This window comes from Balaenoptera borealis, assembly GCF_965194805.1.
Source record: "Balaenoptera borealis genome assembly, chromosome: 8".
In the NCBI taxonomy this organism is placed as follows: Eukaryota; Metazoa; Chordata; class Mammalia; order Artiodactyla; family Balaenopteridae; genus Balaenoptera; species Balaenoptera borealis.
Genome location: NC_138865.1, coordinates 79,994,264 through 80,019,172, shown reverse-complemented (window position 1 = coordinate 80,019,172; position 24,909 = coordinate 79,994,264). Strand labels below are relative to the sequence as shown.

Genomic DNA, 24,909 nt, shown 5'->3' with positions numbered 1-24,909 from the left:
AGAGAAAACCCAATACTATTAAATTAACATGTTCTTAAAATATTTTTATTTAAAGACTTGCCCAGTAATAGATAAGTATGTTAAATAAACAAGTTAGTAAAAATAACTATTTAAAAAACAAGTGAATCAATAAAACATTTCTTAATTATCCTCTTATTCATTATTCATAAAAAATAGAAAGTACTAACAATATCAGCAACACTATTGATATAATAAGTAAAAGAATTTCTTAAATATGCTTAAATACATGAAAATTCCACAAAACTTGTATTCTGTATTTTATTTTACAGAAGTTCCTTGGAATCCCTGGGGAATTGGTTCCAGGACATACACATCTGTCCCCTGCCCCCTACCCCTCACCCATGGCAGATACTAAAATCCAAGGATGTTCAAGTCCTATATATAAAATGGCATAGTGTTCAACAACAGCAAAACAAACAACCCAATTTAAAAAATGGGCAGAGGAGCTGAACAGACTTTTTTCCGAAGAAGGCAAACAGATGGCCAACAGGCACATGAAAAGATGTTCAACATCTCTAATTATTAGGGAAATGCAAATCAAAACCACAATAAAATATCACCTCATATCTGTTAGAATGGCTATTATCAAAAAGGCAAGTGTTGGAAAGAATGTGGAAGAAAGGGAACCCTCATACACTAGCAGTGAGATTGGTGTAGCTACTGTGGAAAACAGTACAGAGATTCCCCAAAAAATTAAGAATAGAACTACCATATGATCCAGCTATTCCACTGCTGGGTATTTAACCAAATAATACAAAAGCACTAATTCAAAAAGATATATGCCACCCTATGTTCGTTGCAGCATTATTACTATTATTTTTTTTTAAAAGACACATTTATTCAGCGTCATGATCAGACTTATTACATTTAGCAATCAACAGCATGGGTGCAAAAAAAAAAAAAAATTTACATAAAAACCCTTTGTTGGAATGCTTTACACTTTCCACAGAACAGAAACTAAAATAACCTGTTATACAATTAGTCACAAATACAGTCCTCGAGTTTTTTTGCCCATACACATGAGTATTGTCTAAAACATGTCTTCTTTGTAGCAGCTAGGCCCTGCCACCACTGTGCCTGGCTGAGTTCACAAATCAGTTGTACCCTGTAGCTTCCCTGTCACTTCTCTGGCTCTCCTCTCCTGCTAAGCTTTGTTTCCTGGCAGTAATCAAAACCTTCTGCCACTGCTATAGCTACTGCTGCTGCTGGAAGCACCACAGCCACCTTGGTTTCGGGGTTTGGCAAAGTATTGGCCTCCACCACCATAGGGGCCAGAACTTCTGCCTCCAAAGTTTCCTCCTTTCATGGGTCCAAAATTTGAAGATTGATTGCTGTAACTGCCAAAATCATTGTAGCTTCCACCACCTCCAAAATTGCTTCCATCATTACCGAATCCATTATAGCCATCCTGCTGCCACTATATCCACCACCACCGTGGCTGCCACGAAAGCCACCTTGGCCACTGAAGTTTCCTCCACGACCAAAGCTGTCATTCCCACCAAAACCACCTCCACGACCACCACCGAAGTTTCCAGAACCACTTCGATCTCTTTGGCTGGATGAAGCACTAGCCATCTCTTGCTTAGATAGGGCTTTCCTTACTTCACAGTTGTGGCCATTCACAGTGTGGTATTTCTGAATGACAGACAATCTTGTCTACAGAGTCATGGTCATCAAAGGTTACGAAAGCAAAGCCTCTCTTTTTGCCACTGCCTCGGTCAGTCATGATTTCAATCACTTCAATTTTCCCATACTGTTCAAAATAATCTCTTAGGTGATGTTCTTCAGTGTCTTCTTTAATGCCACCAACAAAAATCTTTTTCACAGTTAAGTGGGCACCAGGTCTTTGAGAATCTTCTCTTGAGATGGCTCTCTTTGGTTCCACAACTCTTCCATCCACCTTGTGTGTCCTTACATTCATGGCCGCATCCACCTCCTCCACAGTGGCATATGTGACAAATCCGAAGCCTCTGGAGTGCTTGGTGTTTGGATCCTTCATTACCACACAATCTGTGAGCGTTCCCCACTGCTCAAAATGGCTCCACAGACTCTCATCAGTTGTTTCAAAGCTCAAACCTCCAATGAAGAGCTTCCGCAGTTGTTTGGGCTCTTTGGGTGACTCTGACTTAGACATGACGGCAGTGGAGGGGGTGGGGGAGACGTCAACGATGCTTACTCGGCGGCGTCCACGGGCAGAAAGGAGTAATCTACTGAACATATCTCTGCAGCATTATTTATAATAGCCAAGATATGGAAGCAACCTAAGTGCTCATCAACAGATGAAAAGATAATGAAAATGTGGGGTGTGTGTATATGTTTGTATACATATACACATACATATAAGGGAATACTACTCAGCCATAAAAAGGTGAAACTATGCCATCTGCAACAATATGGATGGACCTTGAGGGTATTATACTAAGTGAAATGAGTCAGATGGAGAAAGACAAATACTGTATGATTTCACTTACATGTGTAATATAAAAAATAAAAAACAAACAATATGAATGAACAAACCAAACAAAACAAACATGTAGATATAGAGAACAGAGTAGAGGTTACAGAGGGGAAGGGGTGGGGGACAAAACGGGTAGGGGTCAACTGTATGGTGACCGATGAAAACTAAATTTTTGGTGGTGAGCATACTGTTGTGTATGCAGAAGTAGAAAAATAATATTGCATACATGAAACTTATATAATGTTATAAGCCAACATTATCTCAAGAAAAAAAGACAGTACAGTCAGCCCTCTGTATCCACACGTTCTGTATTTGTGGATTCAACTGCGGATTAAATTACTAAAATAAAATTTTATCATGGTATTTTTTTCCATTATAAAATGAAGTAAAATGAATTAATCTATATAGGACAAGCTACAAAAGATGAGAAGAAAAAATTATAAATATATTAGACTTACTAAATAATTCTTAATATAATTATAAATTAACTGAGTTTTCCCTAACTATGGTAAGCATAAATCTGTCCTCTAGCCCCTAGCGACTCACGTTCCTCCCAAATGCAAAATATATTCACCACCTCCTAAGGTTCCCTTTTTAATATTTATTTATTTATTTACTTATTTGGTTGTGTCGGATCTTAGTTGCGGCACACGGGATCTTCATTGCAGCATGCGGGATCTTTTTTTTTTAGTTGTGGCATGCGGGATCTTTTGTTGCGGCATGCGGGATCTAGTTCCCTGACCAGGGATCCAACCCGGGCCCCCTGCATTGGGAGCGTGGAGTCTTAACCACTGGACCACCAGGGAAGTCCCCCTCCTAAAGTTCCTAATAGTCGCCTCCCATCATAGCCCAAAGTCCAAAATCTCATCATCTAAATCTGTATCTCACCACATAATCAGTTCATCTACATCTCTCATTAATTCAAAATTCTAAAATCTCATCTCTCTCATCAGCTCAAAGTCTAAAATCTAAATCAGGTCCAGATGTTGATGAAGTTCCTGGGTGTAATCTATTAAGTACAACTGCTGGGGCACAATTTCTCTTAAAACTGAAACTAAGATGAGTTGCTTGCTCTCACCACTCCCAACATAGGATGGTGGGACAGATATAGGATAACAATTACAGATATTCCAATTCAAATACAAGGTAGAAGGAAGTCACTAGTCCAAAGAAGTTCTGAAATCCAGCCAGATAAATAAATTTCTTGATTAGATTTCAAAGTCTAGGGACAATTCTCTGTGGCCGTCAACTCCACCCTGAGTCATCCTTCCTTTTTTTTTTTATAAAAGGTTGCACAAATTTGCAGCTGAGTAGTTTTATCATCCTGCTTCCTGCCAGTAGAATTCTGGGGGGTCCAAGAATCTCTCTTCATTTTGTACTCTCTGTCCCTCTCAGTCCATACTGGCAGTGTTTCTGCTAAAATAATATTCTCAAGAACCCTGAGGGCCTTCTATAGATTTCATGACGTTTCATTCCATTAGACAAAAGCTGCATTCGTAGATCTTTTTTAGATAATGATGGGCTCCTGCTCTTATTTTAAGGCTAAGGGTTGATACCCTTATGATTCCTAGAGGCCTTCTGGTTTGATTGAGAAGATCTGTGAAACATACATTGATCTCTTGAAAGGGCCCTTTGTGTGACTGAATACTCATTTTTTAATCTGAGGTTCAGCAAAAGGTTATACAATTACATATTCTTTTCTCTATGCTATACTTCTGGCAGCCATTTCTGACTTGTAGCATCTTATGCCATTTGGAAGACTGAGAATTATCAAAGTCATTAAGACCTGGTTCTTTCTGTTTAACTGTTTTTCCCATAATTTATCTCTCTGCTCCAGCATTTTTCTATAACAATAAGAAACCAGGAAGCACCTTCAAATCAGGCAGCTTGGAAATCTCCTTAACTGTATATCCATGTTTGTCACTTACAAGTTTTGCTTTCCACATAAGTCCAAGACTCAATTTTGCAAAGCCTTCTGTCACTACATGTCAAGCCATCCCCCTATTTCCAATAACATATCTTTTACCTTCCTTCTGAGCCCTCACTGGCAGCATTCTTAATGACCATATTTCTACCAAGATACTGTTTAAGCTTTCTCTATCATTCTCTTCAAAATTCGTTTAGTTTCTACATACCTCTGCTTACTGCCCAGTTCCAAAGCTGCTCCCACATTTTAAATAATTGCTACAACAGCATATTACTTCTATATAAAAATCTGTATTTGTTTCCTATTGCTGTATAACAAATCACCACAAATTTAGTAGCTCAAAACAACATAAATTTATTATTTCCCCATTTTCATGGGTCAGGAATTTCACTGAAATCAAATGTCAGTGTGCTGAGTTCTCATCTGGAGGCTTGACTAGGAAAAGATCTGTTCCCATACTCCTTCAGGCTGCTGGTAGAATTTATTTCTTTGTGACCCTAGGGTTGAGATTTCCATTTACTTGCTAGCATTTGGCTAGGCATAACTTTGTACTCCTACTAGTCCCTAATAGGTTCCTGACATGTGGCCTTATTTATTGAATACATGGCAGTTAGCTCCTTCAAGGCCGGCAGGAAAGCATCTCTTTGATGTTTCACCATTTTTAAAATTAGGTTAGGCCCATCTGGAATCTCTCTTTGTTAACCTCAACGTTAGGCCATTAGTAACCTAATTATATTCACTGGTCCTGTCCACATTCAAGGGGAGGAGACCATACTGGACACATGCTACAGGGGGTAGAAATCTTGGAGGCCATCTTCAATTCTGCCTACGCTAAGGATGAAAAATAAATCAGAAAAAAAGTGACATCTAAACCTATTTCTCCAAAAAAAGCACATTAACATCTACCATTATTCTAATAAATCAGCAAGATCAACTGGTACATGACTTAAATAATAAGTATATTATTTCTTTAAACTCCAGGGACAGGAAATTATAACCACATTACAATACATAATCTAAGATATTCAACATAAAATTTGTGTTATTTCTTCATTTTAGAGAAGGCAAAAAAATAAAAACAAAAATACTATTACAAATGCATATAAAATTTCTCTATCACTTGGAAATTTTTAATTGGCTTTTTAAAATATCTCCTTCCCAAAATAAATATGAAGGTATGCTTTGATTCTTACCCAATTCCTACATTTTCAAGTCTAGTTAAGCTACTTAGGATTAAAAATGCAGCTGGTCCTTAACAGTAAACACGTTCATGTCAAGACTACATTAAATGGTCAAGTTTTCCATAATACAATCCATATAGACCAATTTAATAATGTGGAAACATTTCTTAAAATGGAATTATTTTCCTACTAGTATTATTTTATTGCCTCCAACTATATCCATTGTGATTTTATTGCTGTTTCTATCATTTTTTTCTCCTTCTTATCCTCAACTCTCACCATACTGCTACCAGTCTTAAATGATTTTAAGACTATTGAAGCATTCCTTTCCTGAGGATACTGCTTCCTCTTCAGAGAAGCAATCTTAGGCTATCTAACATCTAAGAGCCTACAAGAGCTGACTATAAATTTCCTATTTTACAACAGTATCTTGGTGGTGGGAAAGATTATTCCAAGCTTAGGACCACTAAATACTAACAATAACAACAAAAAAGGCAGAGTATAAGGGTACGGATGCTGGTATGTGAGTAGGTGTGGGATGGGAACTTGTACTCTCTGAAACCCAGGTTCTCTGCATATGCTATCCCTTTGTGCTGAAACACACTCCTGTGACTCCTCTATTGCAGTTTAACTAGCTAGTACTTAATCATCCTCCAGGCATCAGCATAAATGTCATTTCTACTGAGAAGTCTCCCTCACCTACTACTCCAGAACAGTTATAGTCTTCTATTACAGAATCCTAATTAGCAAACAGAATATAAGGACAAGTTAAAATATCCTCAAATTTAGGGTTAACCCATAAATGTAAGGCTAGTATGCCACAGGAAAAACTATCAATGTAATTTATCATAAGAGTAGTAAAACCTATTGTAGCTTTTTCAATAGATGGCAGTAAGCGCTCAATAAAATTCGTTATTCATGATTAAGATTATTTCAAAATTAGATATGTAATATTTCTCAACACACTAAAGGTTTTATATTTAAATTATAAGCAAGTATTAAAACTATAGTAATATTACCTCACTTAACAATGGGAATACAATGAGGATGAATCGTTATTGCCATTCAAGAATGTGACTTTTGCAGATGAGTTTTAGTAAATCTAACATCATAAAAATATTAGTACAGGTAACAAGTTTAGAAAAGTTACAGTGTAAGATAAATTCATGAAAAAAGCTGACAACCATTTACAGTAGACATAAAATAAATTAAATATCTGGATCATGATTCAGATTTTTTACAAAAAGGTTTAAAACAATTCTAAAGGATTTAAGAATTTATTCAAAAATTATTATAAAATCCTAATAGGTGAAAGAGACATAAGTAAATGTATACTCTACAGGTAGAAAAGATGAGGATATTAAATATGTTAATAATTGTAAAAATTTAGGGTCATGTATTCTTTGAAAATTAAATTCTAATAAAAAATGCTCATATACCACACTCCACATACATTTTTTAAAAGTTCGTGAATCTTTAATAAACATGTGCATGTGTCTTTTTGAATTATGGTTTTCTCGGTATATGCCCAGTAGTGGGATTGCTGGGTCATATGGTAATTCTGTTTTTAGTTTTTTAAGGAACCTTCATACTGTTCTCCATATCAATTTAAATTACCACCAACAGTGCAAGAGGGTTCCCTTTTCTCCACACCCTCTCTAGCATTTGTTTGTAGACTTTTTGATGATGTCCACTCTGACCAGTGTGAGGTGATACCTTACTGTAGTTTTGATTTGCATTTCTCTAATAATTAGTGATGTTGAGCATCTTTTCATGTGCATGCACCCCAAGGTTCACTGCAGCACTATTTACAATAGCCAGGTCATGGAAGCAACCTAAATGCCCATTAACAGACGAATGGATAAAGAAGATGTGGTACACACATACAATGGAATTTTACTCAGCCATAAAAAGGAACGAAATTGGGTCATTTGTAGAGACGTGGATGGACCTAGAGACTGTCATACAGAGCAAAGTAAGTCAGAAAGAGAAAAACAAATATCGTATATTAATGCATATATGTGGAACCTAGAAAAATGGTACAGATGAACTGGTTTGCAGGGCAGAAATAGAGACACAGATGTAGAGAACAAATGTATGGACACCAAGGGGGGAAAGTGGCAGAGGGGTGGTGGTGGTGGTGTAATGAATTGGGAGATTGGGACTGACATGTATACACTAATATGTACAAAATAGATAACTAATAAGAACCTGCTGTATAGAAAAAAAAAGTAAAATTCAAAAAAAAAAAAGAAATTATTTTCTAACATAAATGACTATGATACCAATTAAAGTTCAACTAATTGCAACTTATCAAAATGTATGTGGCCAAAACAGCTAGCTGGCCATAAATATCCTTCTCAAAATTCCCAACAATCACAGATGTTTCCCTTATATGGTTGTCCAGCTAAGGATCTCCTTTTTTAGACTTCTATTTCCATCTGTGAAGGAAGAAACTTGTGACCAAGCAATAATCCACCTACAAGTTGAAAAGTCATGTTAAAAAAAAGTTTGCTTGATGTAAAAGAATGAAATTGGAACCTTCTCTAACACCATATACAAAAATAAACTCAAAATGGACCAAAGACATAAACATAAGATGATATTATAAAACTCCTAGAAGAAAACATAGGCAGAGACCTTTGACATAAACTGCAACAATATTTTTTAGGATCCCTCTCATGAAGCAAAGGAAATAAAAGCAAAAATAAACAAATGGGACCTAATTAAACTTAAAAGCTTTTGCACAGCAAAGGAAACCATTGACAAAATGAAAAGACAACCTACCGAATGGGAGAAAATGTTTGCAAGTGATATGACCAATAAAGGGTTAATATCCAAAATACAGAAACAGCTCGTACAACTCAACATCAAAAAACCAAACAATCAGATTAAAAAATGGGCAGAAGAACTGAAAAGACATTTTTCCAAAGAGGACATGCAGATGGCCAACAGGCACACGAAAAGATGATCAACATAGCTAATCATCAGAGAAATGCAAATCAAAACCACACTGAGGCATTACCTCACACCTGTTAGAATGGCTATCATCAAAAAGAACACAAAATACAAATGTTGGCGAGCATGTGGAGAAAAGGGAACCCTTGTACACTGTTGGTGGGAATGTAAATTAGTGCAACCACTGTGGAAGACAGTATGGAAGTTTCTTTAAAAACTGAAAACAGAACTACCATATGACCTAGCAATTCCACTCCTGGGTAATAGCCAAAAAACCCAAAAACACAAATTCAAAAAGATACATGGACCTCAATGTTCATAGCAGTATTATTTACAATTGCCAAGATATGGAAGTAACCTTAGTGGCCATCAACAGATGAATGGATCAAGAAGATGTGGTGTGTGTATATATATATATGTGTGTGTGCATATATATATATATATATATATATATATATATATATATATATATATATATATACACACACATACACACACACACATACACACACACACAGGACTACTACTCTGTCATGTAAAAGAATAAAAATTTGCCATCTGCAGAAACATGGATGGACTTGGAGGGCATTATGCTAAGTGAAATAAGTCACACAGAGAAAGACAAAGACTGTATGGTATCACTTACATGTAGAATCTAAAAAATAAAATAAACTAGTGAATATAACAAAAAAGAAGCAGACTCATATTCTAGTGGTTACCAGTGGGAAGAGGGAATCAGGGAGAAGGGCAATATAGGGGTAGGGGAATAAGAGGTACAAACTATGAGTTATAAAATAAGCTACAAGGATATACTGTACAACACAGGGAATATAGCCAATATTTATAATAACTATAAATGGAGTATAACCTTTAAAAATTGTGAATCACTATATTATACACCTGTAACTTATGTAATATTGTACAGTAACTATGCTTCAATTTAAAAAAAAGTCTGCTTGAAACTATAGGCATGCTACCAAGGCAACCTTGCAAAGTCCCCAAGGAAAAACACAGGAGCAGAGAAGTTATCTCAAAACTTCATGGTAGTTTACCTTCTAGTTATTTGTGAAGTTCTTTAGACACACACACACACACACACACACACTAAGCAGAAGGCTATTGCTAAGTAGAGTGAAATGGTCAGCAATTTCAGAATGATATGGAGAATGGGGCTGAAAAGAAAAAAAAACAATTTCAGAATCTGCCAAAAATGGGCTTTAATATGGGCCCTAGTAAGTACTCCTGGCTGTCAGATGGGACGCTGAGACAGATACTATATACTAGTGGATATGAACCAGGAGTAAACAAGGCTTTACAACAACTGCAACCCAGCCTCCAATAAGTTTAATTCCTACTAGATAAAGGTAAATTGTCCCCAGTCTATATGTCTAACAAAGAGCAAGTGAAACCCTCCTTACAGGAAGAAAATAATCAATGAAACCTCTATAACATTTCATTATACTGTCTGTCATTCAATAATAAAGTATCTGATATATGAAGAAACAAAACCTAAAGAGAAAACAGAAGTGAACAGAGATGACTCAATTATTGGCATTATCAAGAACAAACTTTGAAGTAATTTTGATTAATATGTAAAAAAAAATGAACGACAGAGGGGTCTATAAAAAGAAATTATATAACTTAAAAATGCAATACTAGGAATTAAGAACTTGATAATAATGTTTAATAGCACATTAGACAAAACAGAAGACAGAATTAGAAAAAAAATTAGGAAAATTAGGAAAAAACATCTAGTGTGAAACATGGAACAATATGAATGGAGAATAAAGAAATGCGCTTAAGCGACATATGGAATATGACTAAAATGTCTAACAAGAAACTGAAAGTCAAAGAAGGGAAGGAGAGAGAACATGTGACATAGAAGCAATATCTAATGAGATAATGACCAAGAATTTTCTAAACCTATGAAATACACAAAGCTACAGATTCAAGAAGTACCACAGGCTCCAAAAGAATAAATATAAAGCACATCTAGACATACCATGAAAGTTTTAAATGTACATAGCTACCAATTTAAAACTTTATATACAGCAAAATTATCCTTCAAAAGAGAAGGCAAAATAAAGACATTTCCACACAAAAACTGAGAGTATCTGCCACCAAGAGACCACATTAAAATAAATACTAAAAGGAGCTTTTCAAAAAAATAAAAAATAAATAAAATAAAATAAAAGGAGCTTTTCAGGAAGAAAGAAAATGATTCCAGATGTAAACATGGAGATGTAGGAAGAAATAAAAAATAATAGAAACAGATTATATGTGGGTAAATATAAATGAATACTGACTGCAACAAAAACAAAAATACCCTGTAGATTCTAAATATATATTGAATTAAAATCTATGACTACTATTACAAAATGGTAGAACAGGATTTAAAGCATTCTAAAAGCTTTAAAAGTGGTAAAAATATTTATATTAGACTTTACTAAGTCTAGAATGCATGTTATAATATCCAGGATAATGACTACAAGAACAGAAAAAGAATATATAACTAATAAGCTAATAAAGGGGAAAAATAGAAAAATTTAAAAGTCCTATTAATCCCCCAAAAAGAACAATATAGAGAAAAAAACAGAACATAAAATATATGGAACAAATAGTATGAACAGTAGGTCACAGATTTAAAACCAATTACAGTACAGTAGTTACAGTGTGTAAATGCACTAAATATCTTAATTAAAAGACTCAACTATGAAAAACAAATAAATATGCTGCTTACAAAATACCACAGCTTAAACATAAGGAAACTGAAAGGTTAAAAGTAAAAGGATAGGAAAAGATATACCATGCAAATACCACAAAGAAGCTGGAATAGTTATACTAATAGTAGGTAAGTAGAATTTAGAAATCATTTCCAGAGATAAAGAAGACATTTTAATAAAATGGTCAAATTTACCAGCAAGATTTAATACAGAATGTGTACACATTTAAATGACCTAGCTTCAAAATGTATAAAGCAAATATTGACAAAACTAAACATAAAATAGCTAAATTCACAACGAAAATAGATTTTAATAGATCTCTTTCAATAAACTGATAAAACGGACAGGGAAAAAAAAGGCTCTAAGAATATAGCAGATCTGAACAATATTATGGACAAAATCTATCTTAATAGAATGCTATTCCTCAAACAACAAAACACACTTTTTCCCCAGTGTACACTCAATATTCATAAAAACAAAATTAACCATATCCTGGGCCATAAGATAAGTCTCAACAAACTTCAAAGAATTAAAATCAGAATATGTTAATAGACCACACTGATATCAAGGTAGAAATCAACAATAAAAAGACAACCAGAGGGCTTCCCTGGTGGTGCAGTGGTTGAGAATCTGCCTGCTAATACAGGGGACACGGGTTCAAGCCCTGGTCTGGGAAGATCCCACATGCCACGGAGCAACTAGGCCCGTGAGCCACAATTACTGAGCCTGCGCGTCTGGAGCCTGTGCTCCGCAACAAGAGAGGCCGCGATAGTGAAGAGGCCCGTGCACCGCGATGAAGAGTGGCCCCCGCTTGCCGCAACTAGAGAAAGCCCTCGCACAGAAACGAAGACCTAACACAGCCATAAATAAATAAATAAATAAATAAATAAATAAATAAATAAATAAATAAATAAATAAATAAATAAAATAAGACAACCAGAAAACCCCTAAATATTTGGAAATTAAGCAAAACCCTTCTAATCCATGCATAAAAAATAAAAATGAGAAAGTATTTTTAACAGAATAATAAAAATACAACATATCAACCCTAGTAGCTGTGCTTAGAGGAAAAATTACTCTCTTAAAAGGCATATGCTGGGAAGAAAAAAGACAGAATAGCAATTATCTAAGCATCCATTAAGAAGTTAGAAAAATTACAGCAATTTAACCCAAATAAAATATACAAAAACAACACAACAACAATAATAAAACAGAAAACAAATGTATAATGAAGGGAATCAAGCAAGTGACATTTTGGTCTTTAGAAAGACTGCCTTTGCTGGGCTCCCTTAAAACTGTGTGCTGACATATCACTAAATTCTGGCCAAAAGGACGTGAGCAGAAGTGGTATGTGCAACTTCTGGGCAGTGCTCTTAGAATGGGCATCCCTTTTTGCCTTCATGTTCTCTCCTTACCACCATCACTCACCCCCAGCAACCTGCAAGGTAGGTACATTGTGAACTATCTTTGAACAAGCAGATTAAGTTACAGCTTACGAATAGTGGAACAAGATGGAAAGAGCCTGGTTCCCCTACATTACACCAGAGCCATTAAACTGAGTCATTATTCCATGTTTCTAGAAAGAATATTTAGTTCTACCATGCATTAGCTATCTTTTGGAGGGGGGACCTCTTGTTACAGCAGCCTAATTAATATCTTAATACAAAATTTCATACCTAAAAATTGGCACTACTGCAACAAAGTAAAAAATATCTGTGACTGATTTAGCAACTGGATAGACAAGGAACATATCAAAATACAAAGCTGATAATTCTAACAATGCTAGAGCAAAATATTTGGTAAAACTGCTACTGGTGGTACCTAGGAAGACAGACCATGTTCTTAACAACAACAACAACAAAAAAGCCTAAACTTTTAGCTAGACAGGTCTGGCTAGAATCTTGATGTGTATTAGCTCCTTCTTTCTATTGTTTGCAAAGGCCTATAAGAGAAGGGAAAACACTGAGGAGAGCCAAGCTCTAAATAGGAAACTCAGCAAGAAATAAGACTGTGGCTGCTATTTTTTCTCTGGCAATTTTTGTTAAGATCAGACACGGGAGACAAAAAAAAAAAAAAAAAGATAACAGATGTGGCTATCCCCCTCCCCCAAACCTACTGTTAAAGTAGCCTTTACTAAGTCAGGATGAAGGGAGGATAGGCAGATGACAGATTAGTAAATAAAAGAAGAGTTCTATAGCCAAAAAAAACACCCTGTGAATAAATAGTAGCTTTGGATATTAAGGTTACTTACAAATGGAACAACCTAGATGGCAAACTAAATGTTTAACGAATTAAGGACTGCCAAAGAGACCAATATCTGGCAAACAAAAGCTTGTTATTATTAAAACTGCTAAAACAATCTCCAAGTAATAAACTTAACAGGAAGTAAGCTGTGAAAATAGTGCAGTTCCCGAAAAAAGACAACAGCCACTTCAGATGTGTCTACAGTGGATAATGATTAAAAAAAAAAAAACTCTCAGAGGGGAAAGCCAGAGCCACGTGAGAAAATGAGGACAATGTCCTTTCAAGAGAAAAAAAATCAAAGACTCCAACATGTGCTATCCAAGGAATTTACTCCACTGCTGGAGCTTAAAGTTTTCACAGTTCCACTCAGCAGGATATGATAATTGTTATGAATCAATGACTGCCAAGTGTTTCCCATTCTTTCTTTTTCTGAATGGGTTTTTAAATTGCAATTATCCTGCCCTTACACCACTGTTATACTAGTGGTTGTGTAGATAGTGGTGAAGTGTGTGCCTGTTGAAAAGTGGTAACTTATTTGTTTAGTACTTAATATATTGCCAGATCAAAAGAAGTCACATGCAGACTCAACAGAGAAAACTGTCACCTAAAGATCTTGAACTCTGAGCTGAGATTTTATCCCTTGAGGAAGAAGTGAATATGTTCTATGGGTGAGAAAAGACAAGTATGGATTATTTGTATGAACAAAGGAAGAAACCTTTGAGTGGACTGTAAGAAGACCCTCTAGTCACCACCTGTTATCTGTTCTCCTTTTCTTCTACAGTAACAGAAGTTTCATCTGAGCATAACATAGCTCAGAAAAGAGACCACATTCTCCAACCTTTTTTGAAGGTAAGGGTGGTCATACAGCTACATTCAAGCCAAAAGACTGTGAATAGAAAAAATACATGTAAAATATCTACGTATAACCTAAAAGAGAATCAGTATGCCCTCCATTTTTTACTTCTTCTCTTTGCTTAGAGGTGAGCCATCAGCCTTGCAAACTAGGGAAACAGTCTATCCTATATCCTAGCCAATACATAGGTATTTACTTTTAACAAAATTACATCTTATATTTCTATGTTGTTAATACTTAGAATATTTATACTTCTATTACTCCTGTAGAAGCCCAAATATTTTTATAAGCGTTTTATATGAGTACTAGGAGTCAGACAGTTAACTTGAAAAGACGTCTTTGAAGAAATGAATTTTAATCAGTTATGAAGAGGAGGAAGGCCAAGAGGATATTAGAGAATAAAATACAAATGTGAAGTATGTCAAAACAAAAGGCTGATGGTACAAATAAGCCATATGGAGAAAAGCAAAAAACATGTCTGAGCAAAAATGTCTAGATGGGAGAAAAAAATTAAAAATAATAAAACTGAAACAGCACAATAAACAATTGGTAGAAAGTCTTAAAGGCCTAAAAGCAGTGTGGAATTGATATGGTTAGAAAGTCAGAGTAAAGTCTTCACTGAGAAGTGTCTAGATGAAAGCAACTTCTTCGTGAGACTATCTCCACAAACGCATAAAACAATAAGGAACAACTGAAAAAATGAAAGAGTTTCAAAGCTGGTATAATAATCTACATTAGGCTCTACAAGCAGAAAGAAAGGTATTTTACAGAGTAAGGTTGGAAAGTATGTAGGCACTTTCTTAAATGATATACGCTAAATACAAAATAGTTTACAATTAAGCTGATAAGTAAATAGTAAACTCACAGTAGTGATTTTTCCTTTTCTCTTGACTGGAAGAAATGGGCATGCTCTCACTTGGAGATCTTTAATGGCAGCGGTCATTGTATTATTTTCAAAGTCACCTTGCCAACAAATCTCACATTGTGTTGTAATGACTAAGGCAGGAGCATCATTTCTTGTCATATCAGCCACAAACACAATTTCAGGATTTTTAATAATAATATTAATTTCCCACTTCTCTGATTGTTGTACAAGTACTAAAATAGAAATAAAAACAATATTTTAAAATAGTTATAAATCTTTCTTATATACATTACTTATGAAAAATTATTATTTATAGGAAAATGTTATTTTCACTCTAAGTAAAAAGTAAAATAAAAGAATCTTAGTTCCCAAAGGAATTTACTGCAACTCTCTTGGTATAAGATTTAAAGAAGGTATAGCCATAAGAATATTTCAAAATGTAGGGAAAAATCTCCACTATTTAATGGCAGAGCTGGAAATAAATCTAGTTTCTAACTCTCAGCTTGACACTCTTTCTACTATAGCACAATGAATGAAATATGTAAAAGATAATAGAAAATTATAAATATTGAATATAACAAGAATAAAAGAGGACTTAAAGTTAAAATACTATCTTTAATTATGAAAAGGAGTGGCTGTTTCATTATTCTCTCTCCATTTTCTTCCAACAAATTCTTTCAAATTACTGTCTTCAAAGAAGTACAATTACTTATTTTAATATAGGTCTCATAATTTTTGAACCCAATACATATTTACACCTTGAAAAATATGCAAACTGTACATCTTATCAGAAAACACATTTAAGTTATCCTTTTACCTCTGAAAAATAAAGATTTTTAACTTATTAATCCACTTAACCTCATCATCTAGAAGGCTAATCAAGGTAAGTGCTATTATAGCACTTCAATAATACAGATATTAAATGTTTTAGCCAATAACTAACCTTCTTCTTTAGCAGGCCATGTTTGAACACTGGTTTCTACAGCAGTGCCTGTAGTGTAGGCCTCAAGAAAGACATTTGCAACTGTCAGCAGAAATTCCACACTTGCACAAATATACATTTCTTGAAGGACTAAATCAGCCACCCAACCGTCTCTGACTCTCCTATACCTTATATCCATCATGTCCTTTTTGTCAAACCCAACTGTTAGTCCTATCATTCTGAAAAACACAATAATAACAATTCCTATGAGTATCTTACAAATAATCAAACACACCAATGAAACTCAAAGACCTCTTATCCCTTTCACTGACAGCAAACCAGCATTCTGAAGTCATTTCTCTTAGTAAGATCACAAAGTACTCCAAATAATAAACTTACAGACTTTGGGAGCTCAACTGTTTCATAAATTAGGAAGTATATCCTTTTTTTTTTATTATTTTTTTTTATTTTTTATTTTTTTTGGCTGCACCCTGCAGCATGTGGGATCTTCCCTGACCAGGGAACGAACCCGCACCCCCTGCAGTGGAAGCACAGAGTCTTAACCACTGGACCACCAGGGAAGTCCCCAGGAAGTATATCCTTAAGAAATTATCAGAATTTTGAATCTCAGCATATTTTTTTCTCAATTTTTCATATATTGCCCATTACAATTTGCATGGATTAATAATTTAGATAATACAGATTAATTTAAAAACCGATTTAATTACACTGATTATTTCTATACAACCCATCAATCAACCATTCAGCAAGAACAGCACATAACCAGGGCATTTAAAATGTTGGCTTGGAACTATGGACTCAACTGCATGGAAGCTCTGAAGATTTTAGTAAATACCCAGAAAATGAACATGCAACTTTGGGAGTAAGTTCTGTAAAATATACCAACCATTTCTCAAGTAAAATCTTAGAACACTATTACCTAGGAGTTGCCTTCTTGACATGAGGCCTTTTGTCATCTAAAATACAGTTTTTTAATGAGAAGGAAGAAAATGTTGAGTCATCTGTAGACATTTTTAAAGTACTTATAATATTCTCCAACTTAAATTCAGCAAGTTTCAGAGAAGGATCACGAATATCTGTAAAGGAAGTCTGTGGAAGAGGAAATCAATACAAATTTTACACAAAAACACAAATTTATAACATATTTTAAGACATGAGATACCACATTCTCTATCTCCAAAGAGCTCATAATGAAAGGCATGAAAAATATTAACTTTAAAATTTTATTTTTCATATCACTGGCTATAGGAAAGATAACTCATTTTAAAAGGCAAATAGTTAAAATTATTTTATTATTAAAGTGAAAAGATCAACAATTTTTCTCAGAGGAACAGATATTCCAAAATACAGGAAACAAGAGAAAATATATTTTTTTTTCTTCAGCTTACCTGTTTAGGATCTGGACTATACAGTACCATGGTGAGATAATCAGTTCTGAAACTCATATTTAGTGTTGTCTTAACTTGGGAAGCATGTGAATGTACTTCTACCACAGCAGCTGTCACTACAGTTGTTCCTTGGAAAAATTAAAGTTATTGGACAAAAGAAGAAAGTCAGGAATGGTAGAACTCATTAAAACAGACCTGAACTAGATTTAACATAATTATTAAATAAATGGGTAGGTATAATGTTTTTCAAAAAAATTTAAAAGATTTAAAAATTCTGATGTTGAACTCACTAACTCCTGGCTTAGGATTCTTTACATAATAACCTGAGAGTATTAATTAAACTCTTGGTTTACTTTTAATTAACTCTTGGTTTAATTTTTGTAAAACGAAAATAAAAGAACTAACCACTGGGTCTGTTTTGGAGATTAAGCAAAACAGCATGCGTAAAATGCATACTAGAGTACCTGGTATATGTGTTTGGTATTTAAATTTTACTTCAAAATCTAAAACCAAACAAGATACTTTAGATGACATTTAAAAAATTGTTCCGCTAAACAAAAGGATCCAAAATTCAATCTTTTCTACATTTCATATTTTTGGACAAGGTATTATATATACATGGTACATATTAAATGGACATATAATAAAAACATAGCAATTCCTAATTCTCATTATACTAGACTCCAGAGACAAGTACCACCATTCCAGGTAACTTATTTTTTAATTTAGGTAAAATTTACATCCATGAAATGTATAGATCTTATCTGAAACATTTAATGAGATTTGATAAATATATACATCCATGTCACCAACACTCCAATTAAGATACTCAACATTGGGGCTTCCCTGGTGGCGCAGTGGTTGAGAATCTGCCTGCTAATGCAGGGGACACGGGTTCGAGCCCTGGTCTGGGAAGATCCCACATGCTGCGGAGCAACTAGGCCCGTGAGCCACAACTACTGAGCCTGCGCGTCTGGAGCCTGTGCTCTGCAACAAGAGAGGCCACGATAGTAAGAGGGCCCCGCTTGCCGCAACTAGAGAAAGCCCTCACACAGAAACAAAGACCCAACATAGCAATCAATCAATCAATCAATCTTTAAAAAAAAAAAAAAATGATACTGAACATTCACATCACTCCACAAAGTTCCCTTACACCACTTTCCCAGTCTATCCCAACCTCCCTACCATTCTAATTTCAATCATCTTAGATTAGTTTTGTTGGTTCTTAAATTCTGTATAAATGCAGTAAGATATATCATACTCTTTCACGTTTAGTTTCTTTCAGTTAATATTTCTGAGATTCACCCATGTTACTGCATGTGTCAGTAGCTCATTCTTTCTTATGTACTCTGAAAATGCATTGCATGAAAATAAAGTTTATCCATCCTAGTGCTGATGAACATATGGGTTATTTCCAGATTTAAGCTATTATGAATAAATCTGTTGTAAATATTCCTAAATAAGTCATTTTGTGTATATAATGCACTTATTTTGGGGTGCGGTGGGGGTAAATACTTAGGCTTATAATTGTTTGTTATAGGGTAGGTATACATGAACTGCCTAACCTTGTCAAAAGTAGTTATACTATTTCACTTTCTTAAGAGCCACATGTGAGAGTTTCAGCTGTTTCACATTCTCGTCAACATTTGGTGTTGTCTTTTAAACTTTAGTCTGGTAAACGGAAGTCTTCCTGGTAAGTAACTATGTTAGCACCTTTTCATGTGCTTACTGTCCATTTAACCTATTATCCTTTCTAAAGTATCCAAATCTTTTGGTCATTTGTTTTTTAAAAAGTTACTAATTTCAAGGAGCTCTGTATTCTAGGTATAAGAACAAGGTCAGATAAAGGCATCTTGAATATTTCGTCTAGTCTGAAGCCCAATTTTTCACAATCTTGATACTATCATTTTTTCCCCCTTTTAAAAAATTAATTAATATTTTTTTGGCTGCGTTGGGTCTTCCTTGCTGCAGCGGCCTTTCTCTAGCTGTGGCGAGAGGGAGCTCCTCTTTGCTGCGGTGCACGGGCTTCTCATTGCGGTGGCTTCTCGTTGCGGATCGCAGGCTCTAGGGGCGTGGCCTTCATTAGTTGTGGCGCATGGGCTCAGTAGTTGTGGCTCGCGGGCTCTAGAGTGCAGGCTCAGTAGTTGTGGTGCATGGGCTTAGTTGCTCCGCAGCATGTGGCATCTTCCCAGACCAGGGCTCGAACCCGTGTCCCCTGCATTGGCAGGCAGATTCTTAACCACTGTGCCACAAGGGAAGTCCCTGACACTATCTTTTGATGAGCAGAAGTTTAACATTTTGACGAGTTCTACTTCATAAAGTTTTTCCTTTATGGTTAGTGCTTTTTTATCTATCCAAGGAATCTTTGGCTATCCCATGAAGATATTCTTTCATGTTCCTTCTTCTAGAAGTTTAGAAGTTTTAGCTTTCAAATATATGCCTTTCATCCATTTCAAATTAATTTGTGTATGGTGTGAAGGGACAAGTTCAATTTTTCCTACACTTACCTAGTTATGACAGCACCATTTGTTTAAAAGTTTATCTTTTCCCTATTGACCAGTCTTTGCTGAGTATCAGTTTACTTGTATGTCTTCTGGACATTCTGTCCTGTTTTACAAATCTATTTGTCTATGTTATGCCAATAACATACTAACTTAATTATTGAAGATTTATTGTAAACTGTGAGATAGTGTAAATCTTTGCTCTTCTTTCATACACACACACACACACACACACACGGCTATTCTTGATCCTTAGCATTTCTATATAAGCTTTTAAAGTAATTTTTAAATTTCCATTAAAGTTTGACTGCGATTATGTTGAATATATAAATCAATACGGTGAGAACTGACATTTAAACAATATGGATATTTTAACAATACTGAGATTTTTCAATGCACAACCATGGCATACATTTTCACATATATAGGTCATTTAGTTTTTCTCATGAGTATTTGGTATCTTTCAGTGTAGCAGTCTTGCATAATTTTGTTAAATTTCTTCCTAAGTATGTTTTCTGATGCTATTGCAAATAGTTTTTAAAGTCCTATTTCTCAATTGTTACATATTAACCCTGTATCTTGTTAAAAATGCTAAATTAATTTAATTCTAGGAATGTGTTGAAGACTTCTTAGGGTTTTCTGTGTAGTCAGTCATGTTGAGAAAAAAGGCATTTTTAATTCTTTCTACTCTGTAGCCCTATTAATCCTTCTCTTGGGGACTTCCCTGGCAGTCCAGTGGTTAAGACTCTGCGCTTCCACTGCAAGGGGTGTGGGTTTGATCCCTGGTTGGGGAACTAAGATCCCACATACCACGTGGTGTGGCTGAGAAGATATTAAAAAAAAAAAAAATTCTTCCTTTGGCTGTATTGCTCTGTCAATGACTACCAGCTGAACAGGAATGGTGAATGTGGACATTCTTGCCTTGTTCCTATTTTAGGTGGAAAACTTTCTACTTCATCATTAAGTATGCCTTTTTAGACATTTCTAGTTTTTAATCACAAATAGGTGCTGAATTTTATCAAATGTTTTTCCTGCATCTATTGAGGTGATATAACTTCTTCTCCTTTCTCTATTAATTTGGTGAGTTACCTTAACTGATTTTTGAGTGTTAAACCAACTTTTCATTTTGGGATAATTCTCAGTTGGCCAAGATGAAATATCCTATATCCTTATTGCTGGATTCAGTATACTAATATGTTGTTAAGAATTTTTATGCCTGTGTTCATGAGGGATACTGGTGTGCAATATTCTTTTCTTGAAGTGGCTTTTTCTGTTTTGTTTTTGATTTTAGTTTTTGGTACCAGGGTAATGCTTGCTTTATAAAATGTCTAAGGAAGTGTTCCCCCCTCCTCTATTTTCCAAAGAGTTTAACACTGGTATTATTTCTTATTTAAATATTTAATAGAATTCACCACTGAAATTCAATTCTTTTAATAGATACAGAGCTACTCAGATTTTCTATTTCATCCTATGTCAGTTTTGGTAATTCTTTTTTCCAAAAAATTTTTACACTTCATATAAGCTCTAGAATTTATTATCACAAAATTATTTATAATATTCCCTTACTGTCCTGGTAGTGAACTACTGCAATCTAATTAATTCTGATATTGATAATTTGTTTTCTATCAGTCTTGCTAAGGATTTATCAATTTCATTAGTCTTTCCAATGAAAACAATTTTGGACTTTGGTAATTTTCTCTCCTGCTTATCTGTTTCTCTTTCACTGATTTCTACTGTTGTCTGTATTACTCTCTTCCTTTTATTTATTTTGGGTTTGATCTGCTCTTCTTCTAGTTTCTTGAGGTAGAAGATTTTATCTTTGATTTTTAACTCCAGTATAGTCCTTTATAGCTACAAATTTTTCAGCACTGCTTTAGTTGCATCCCACAAATTTTGACATTTTATGCTCATTATTTTTCAGTTTAAATAATTTTGATTTCCCTTTTTCTTTTTTAACCCATCAGCTATTTAGAAATTGTTTAATGTCCAAGTATTTCAAGCTTTTTTGACATCCAATTGCTATTGATTTCTAACTTAATTCCATGTGGTCAGAAAACTTTAGCCCCTCCCTCCCCCCAATGGTCTATCTTTGTGAATATTCCAGGAGTCCTTTAAAAAAAGTATATTCTGCAATTGTTGAGTGAAGTATTATATTAATGTCAATTAGGTCAAGTTTTTTAACAGTATTCAAATATTCTATATTCTTTCTGATTTTTTAGTCTATATTCTATCAGCTAAGAGTGGTGTGCTAACTATCCAACTATGATTTTGTATATGTGTATATCCTCCTTTAGTTCTGTCACTTTTTGCTGCATATATTTTGAAGCTCTGTTATTAGCACATACACATTTAGATTTCTTTTATTTCCTTTGTGAATTGATCCCTTTATTAAAAAAGACAAAAACAAAAACAAAACTTGTACGTGTCTTTTTGAATTATGGTTTTCTCTGGGTATATGCCCAGTAGTGGGATTGCTGGGTCATATGATAATTCTATTTTTAGTTCTTTGAGGAACCTCCATACTGTTCTCCATAGTGGCTGTATCAATTTACATTCCCACCAACAGTGCAAGAGGGTTCCCTTTTCTCCACACCCTCTCCAGCATTTATTGTTTGTAGATTTTTTTGATGATGCCCATTCTAACTGGTGTGAGGTAATACCTCACTGCAGTTTTGATTTGCATTTCTCTAATAATTAGTGAAGTTGAGCATCTCTTCACGTGCATGCATCCCAAGGTTCATTGTAGCACTATTTACAATAGCCAGGTCATGGAAGCAACCTAAATGTCCATCAACAGATGAATGGATAAAGAAGATGTGGTACATATATACAATGGAATACTACTCAGCCATAAAAAGGAACGGAATTGGGTCATTTATAGAGATGTGGATGGACCTAGAGACTGTCATATAGAGTGAAGTAAGTCAGAAAGAGAAAAACAAATATCGTATATTAACACATATATCGGGAAACTAGAAAAATGGTACAGATGAACTGGTTTGCAAGGCAGAAATAGAGACCCAGATGTAGAGAACAAATGTATGGACACCAAGGGGGGAAGGGGGGGTGGGATGAACTGGGAGACTGGGATTGACATATATACACTAATATGTATAAAATAGATAACTAATGAGAACCTGATAGACCTTCTTGACTCAGAGTTGCTACACACTTTCAATTTGTAAAAAATGCAGTATCTGAAAAGCACAATAAAAAATGAAGCACAATAAAATGAGGTATACCTGTAATTTCTTTAGGAATGGGTATAAAGAAAGTAAACTTTGAGTCACTGGAAATCTGAAAATTATTGTTTTCACATTTAGATGATGGTTTGGCCATATATAGAATCCTAACTTCAAAATAACTTCCCTTAGAAATTTGGCTATATTACTCCATTGTCTTTTATCCTCCATCCATCCCATCCCATCCAGTTTCATTCATGATAAATCTGATTCCAGTCACTTTTTCCCCAAGCCTTAATAGGCAGCCTGGTTTTTCTTCAACTAAAAATATTACTTTTGTTGTTCTGACATTTCATGAACATGTGTTTGCATGGGGAGTCTTCAATCAGCTTGAAACTTCGTAGATTCTTTACAGCCAAGATTTTGTTTCAATATTTACTTAGTTCTGGAGAGTTTTTTTCTATTTTTCTTTGAAAGATTCTTCTCTTCCATTTCCTCAGTTCATTCTTCTAAAATACTTATTATTCTGGAAATTGGACCTTTTGAACTAAAGCTCTATCACTCTTAAGTTTTATATCACTTTCCATCTCTGTGCTTATTTTTCCTCTGTGTCATAGGAGTACATTAACCATACAGTCCAACTCAGTACTTACATGCTAACCCCATGCTTTGTGCATTTGTTTTGTTTCAAAATTTCGGCAATCATATTTTTGGTTTCCAAGAACTCTTTCTTATCTTGGGAAGGCAGAAGGTAGTGAAGGTAGGATTCGGTTCTTATATTCTCAAAATCCTCTGATTATGAATTAGAGTTTGTTTTCTGTTTGTTCCCATTCTCTTCTGTTTCCTTAATTATTTCTGTTTCATTCAGGAAACACTATCTCTTTATCTTGGTTGCTTTCAGGCTTAGGTTCTTGTGATTTTCTTTATATCTGACCATTAATATTTAACAATAAAGGACTAGGTTGGTTACTCTAGCTAGTAAGAATGAGGATTCCGGTAATGCTACAAATGTAGGTTGTTACTTCGCTGGGATTCTCCCTGACTGGAAAAGCTGTGCAATATATTAGTGCTTTGCAAGAGTGGGTCTTGTGAACTAGCAGATTTCAGTTTGAGGTAGGTAGATTTGGGGTTCCCCAAAATGCCAGAATGAAGAGAACTTTATTCTAGTGAAGCAAAATCATCTCAGCAGTTCTAATTAACCCAATTCTCTATATGTGCTGGTGCTGAACTTAGCACCTAGTTAGGATTCTACATAATAAATTAAATCCAACATTGGATGCAGACTTCTTCTGAGTTACAATTCCCTCTGCTCTATTCCATCCACCTCCTAATTATTTGTTGAAATCCATCATTTACTAATGATCATCCTCTCTTGACATCTCTAATATTTTGATAACTCCTAATATTAATATAAAATAGTCCATCTGGAACATATGCTGCACTAGGAATAAGGGAGAAGGAGGGGATGAAGAGAAAAATTGAAAATAAGGACTTAGGGAAGTTGGGATAACAAGAATAAATACATACTAAGGAATTTTGTCACAACAAGACTTGGAATTTTGATTCAAAGAAAAAAAATCAACAGAATGACTAATAACAGACAAATCAGAAATACCTGAATGAGATTAGCTAAAGAGAAAAGATTTATAAATCTTATTTTACCCA

At 34.7% G+C, this 24,909-nt stretch overlaps 1 protein-coding gene and 1 pseudogene across 2 annotated transcripts in view; both read right to left on the bottom strand.

The window, feature by feature from the left end:
- Window positions 1-24,909, bottom strand: part of VPS13A (vacuolar protein sorting 13 homolog A) — a 264,222-nt gene that overhangs the window by 83,581 nt on the left and 155,732 nt on the right. The window contains exons 36-39 of the mRNA XM_082401536.1: window positions 17,562-17,689; window positions 17,093-17,262; window positions 16,174-16,391; window positions 15,231-15,463 (exon numbers count right to left, since the gene is read on the bottom strand). Coding sequence (XP_082257662.1) covers window positions 15,231-15,463; window positions 16,174-16,391; window positions 17,093-17,262; window positions 17,562-17,689 — 749 coding nt within the window. The remainder of the gene's footprint in view (window positions 1-15,230; window positions 15,464-16,173; window positions 16,392-17,092; window positions 17,263-17,561; window positions 17,690-24,909) is intronic.
- LOC309633090 (heterogeneous nuclear ribonucleoprotein A1 pseudogene) lies at window positions 8-10,199 on the bottom strand (annotated as a pseudogene). Its single transcript has one exon. The product of its transcript is annotated as a heterogeneous nuclear ribonucleoprotein A1 pseudogene (transcript).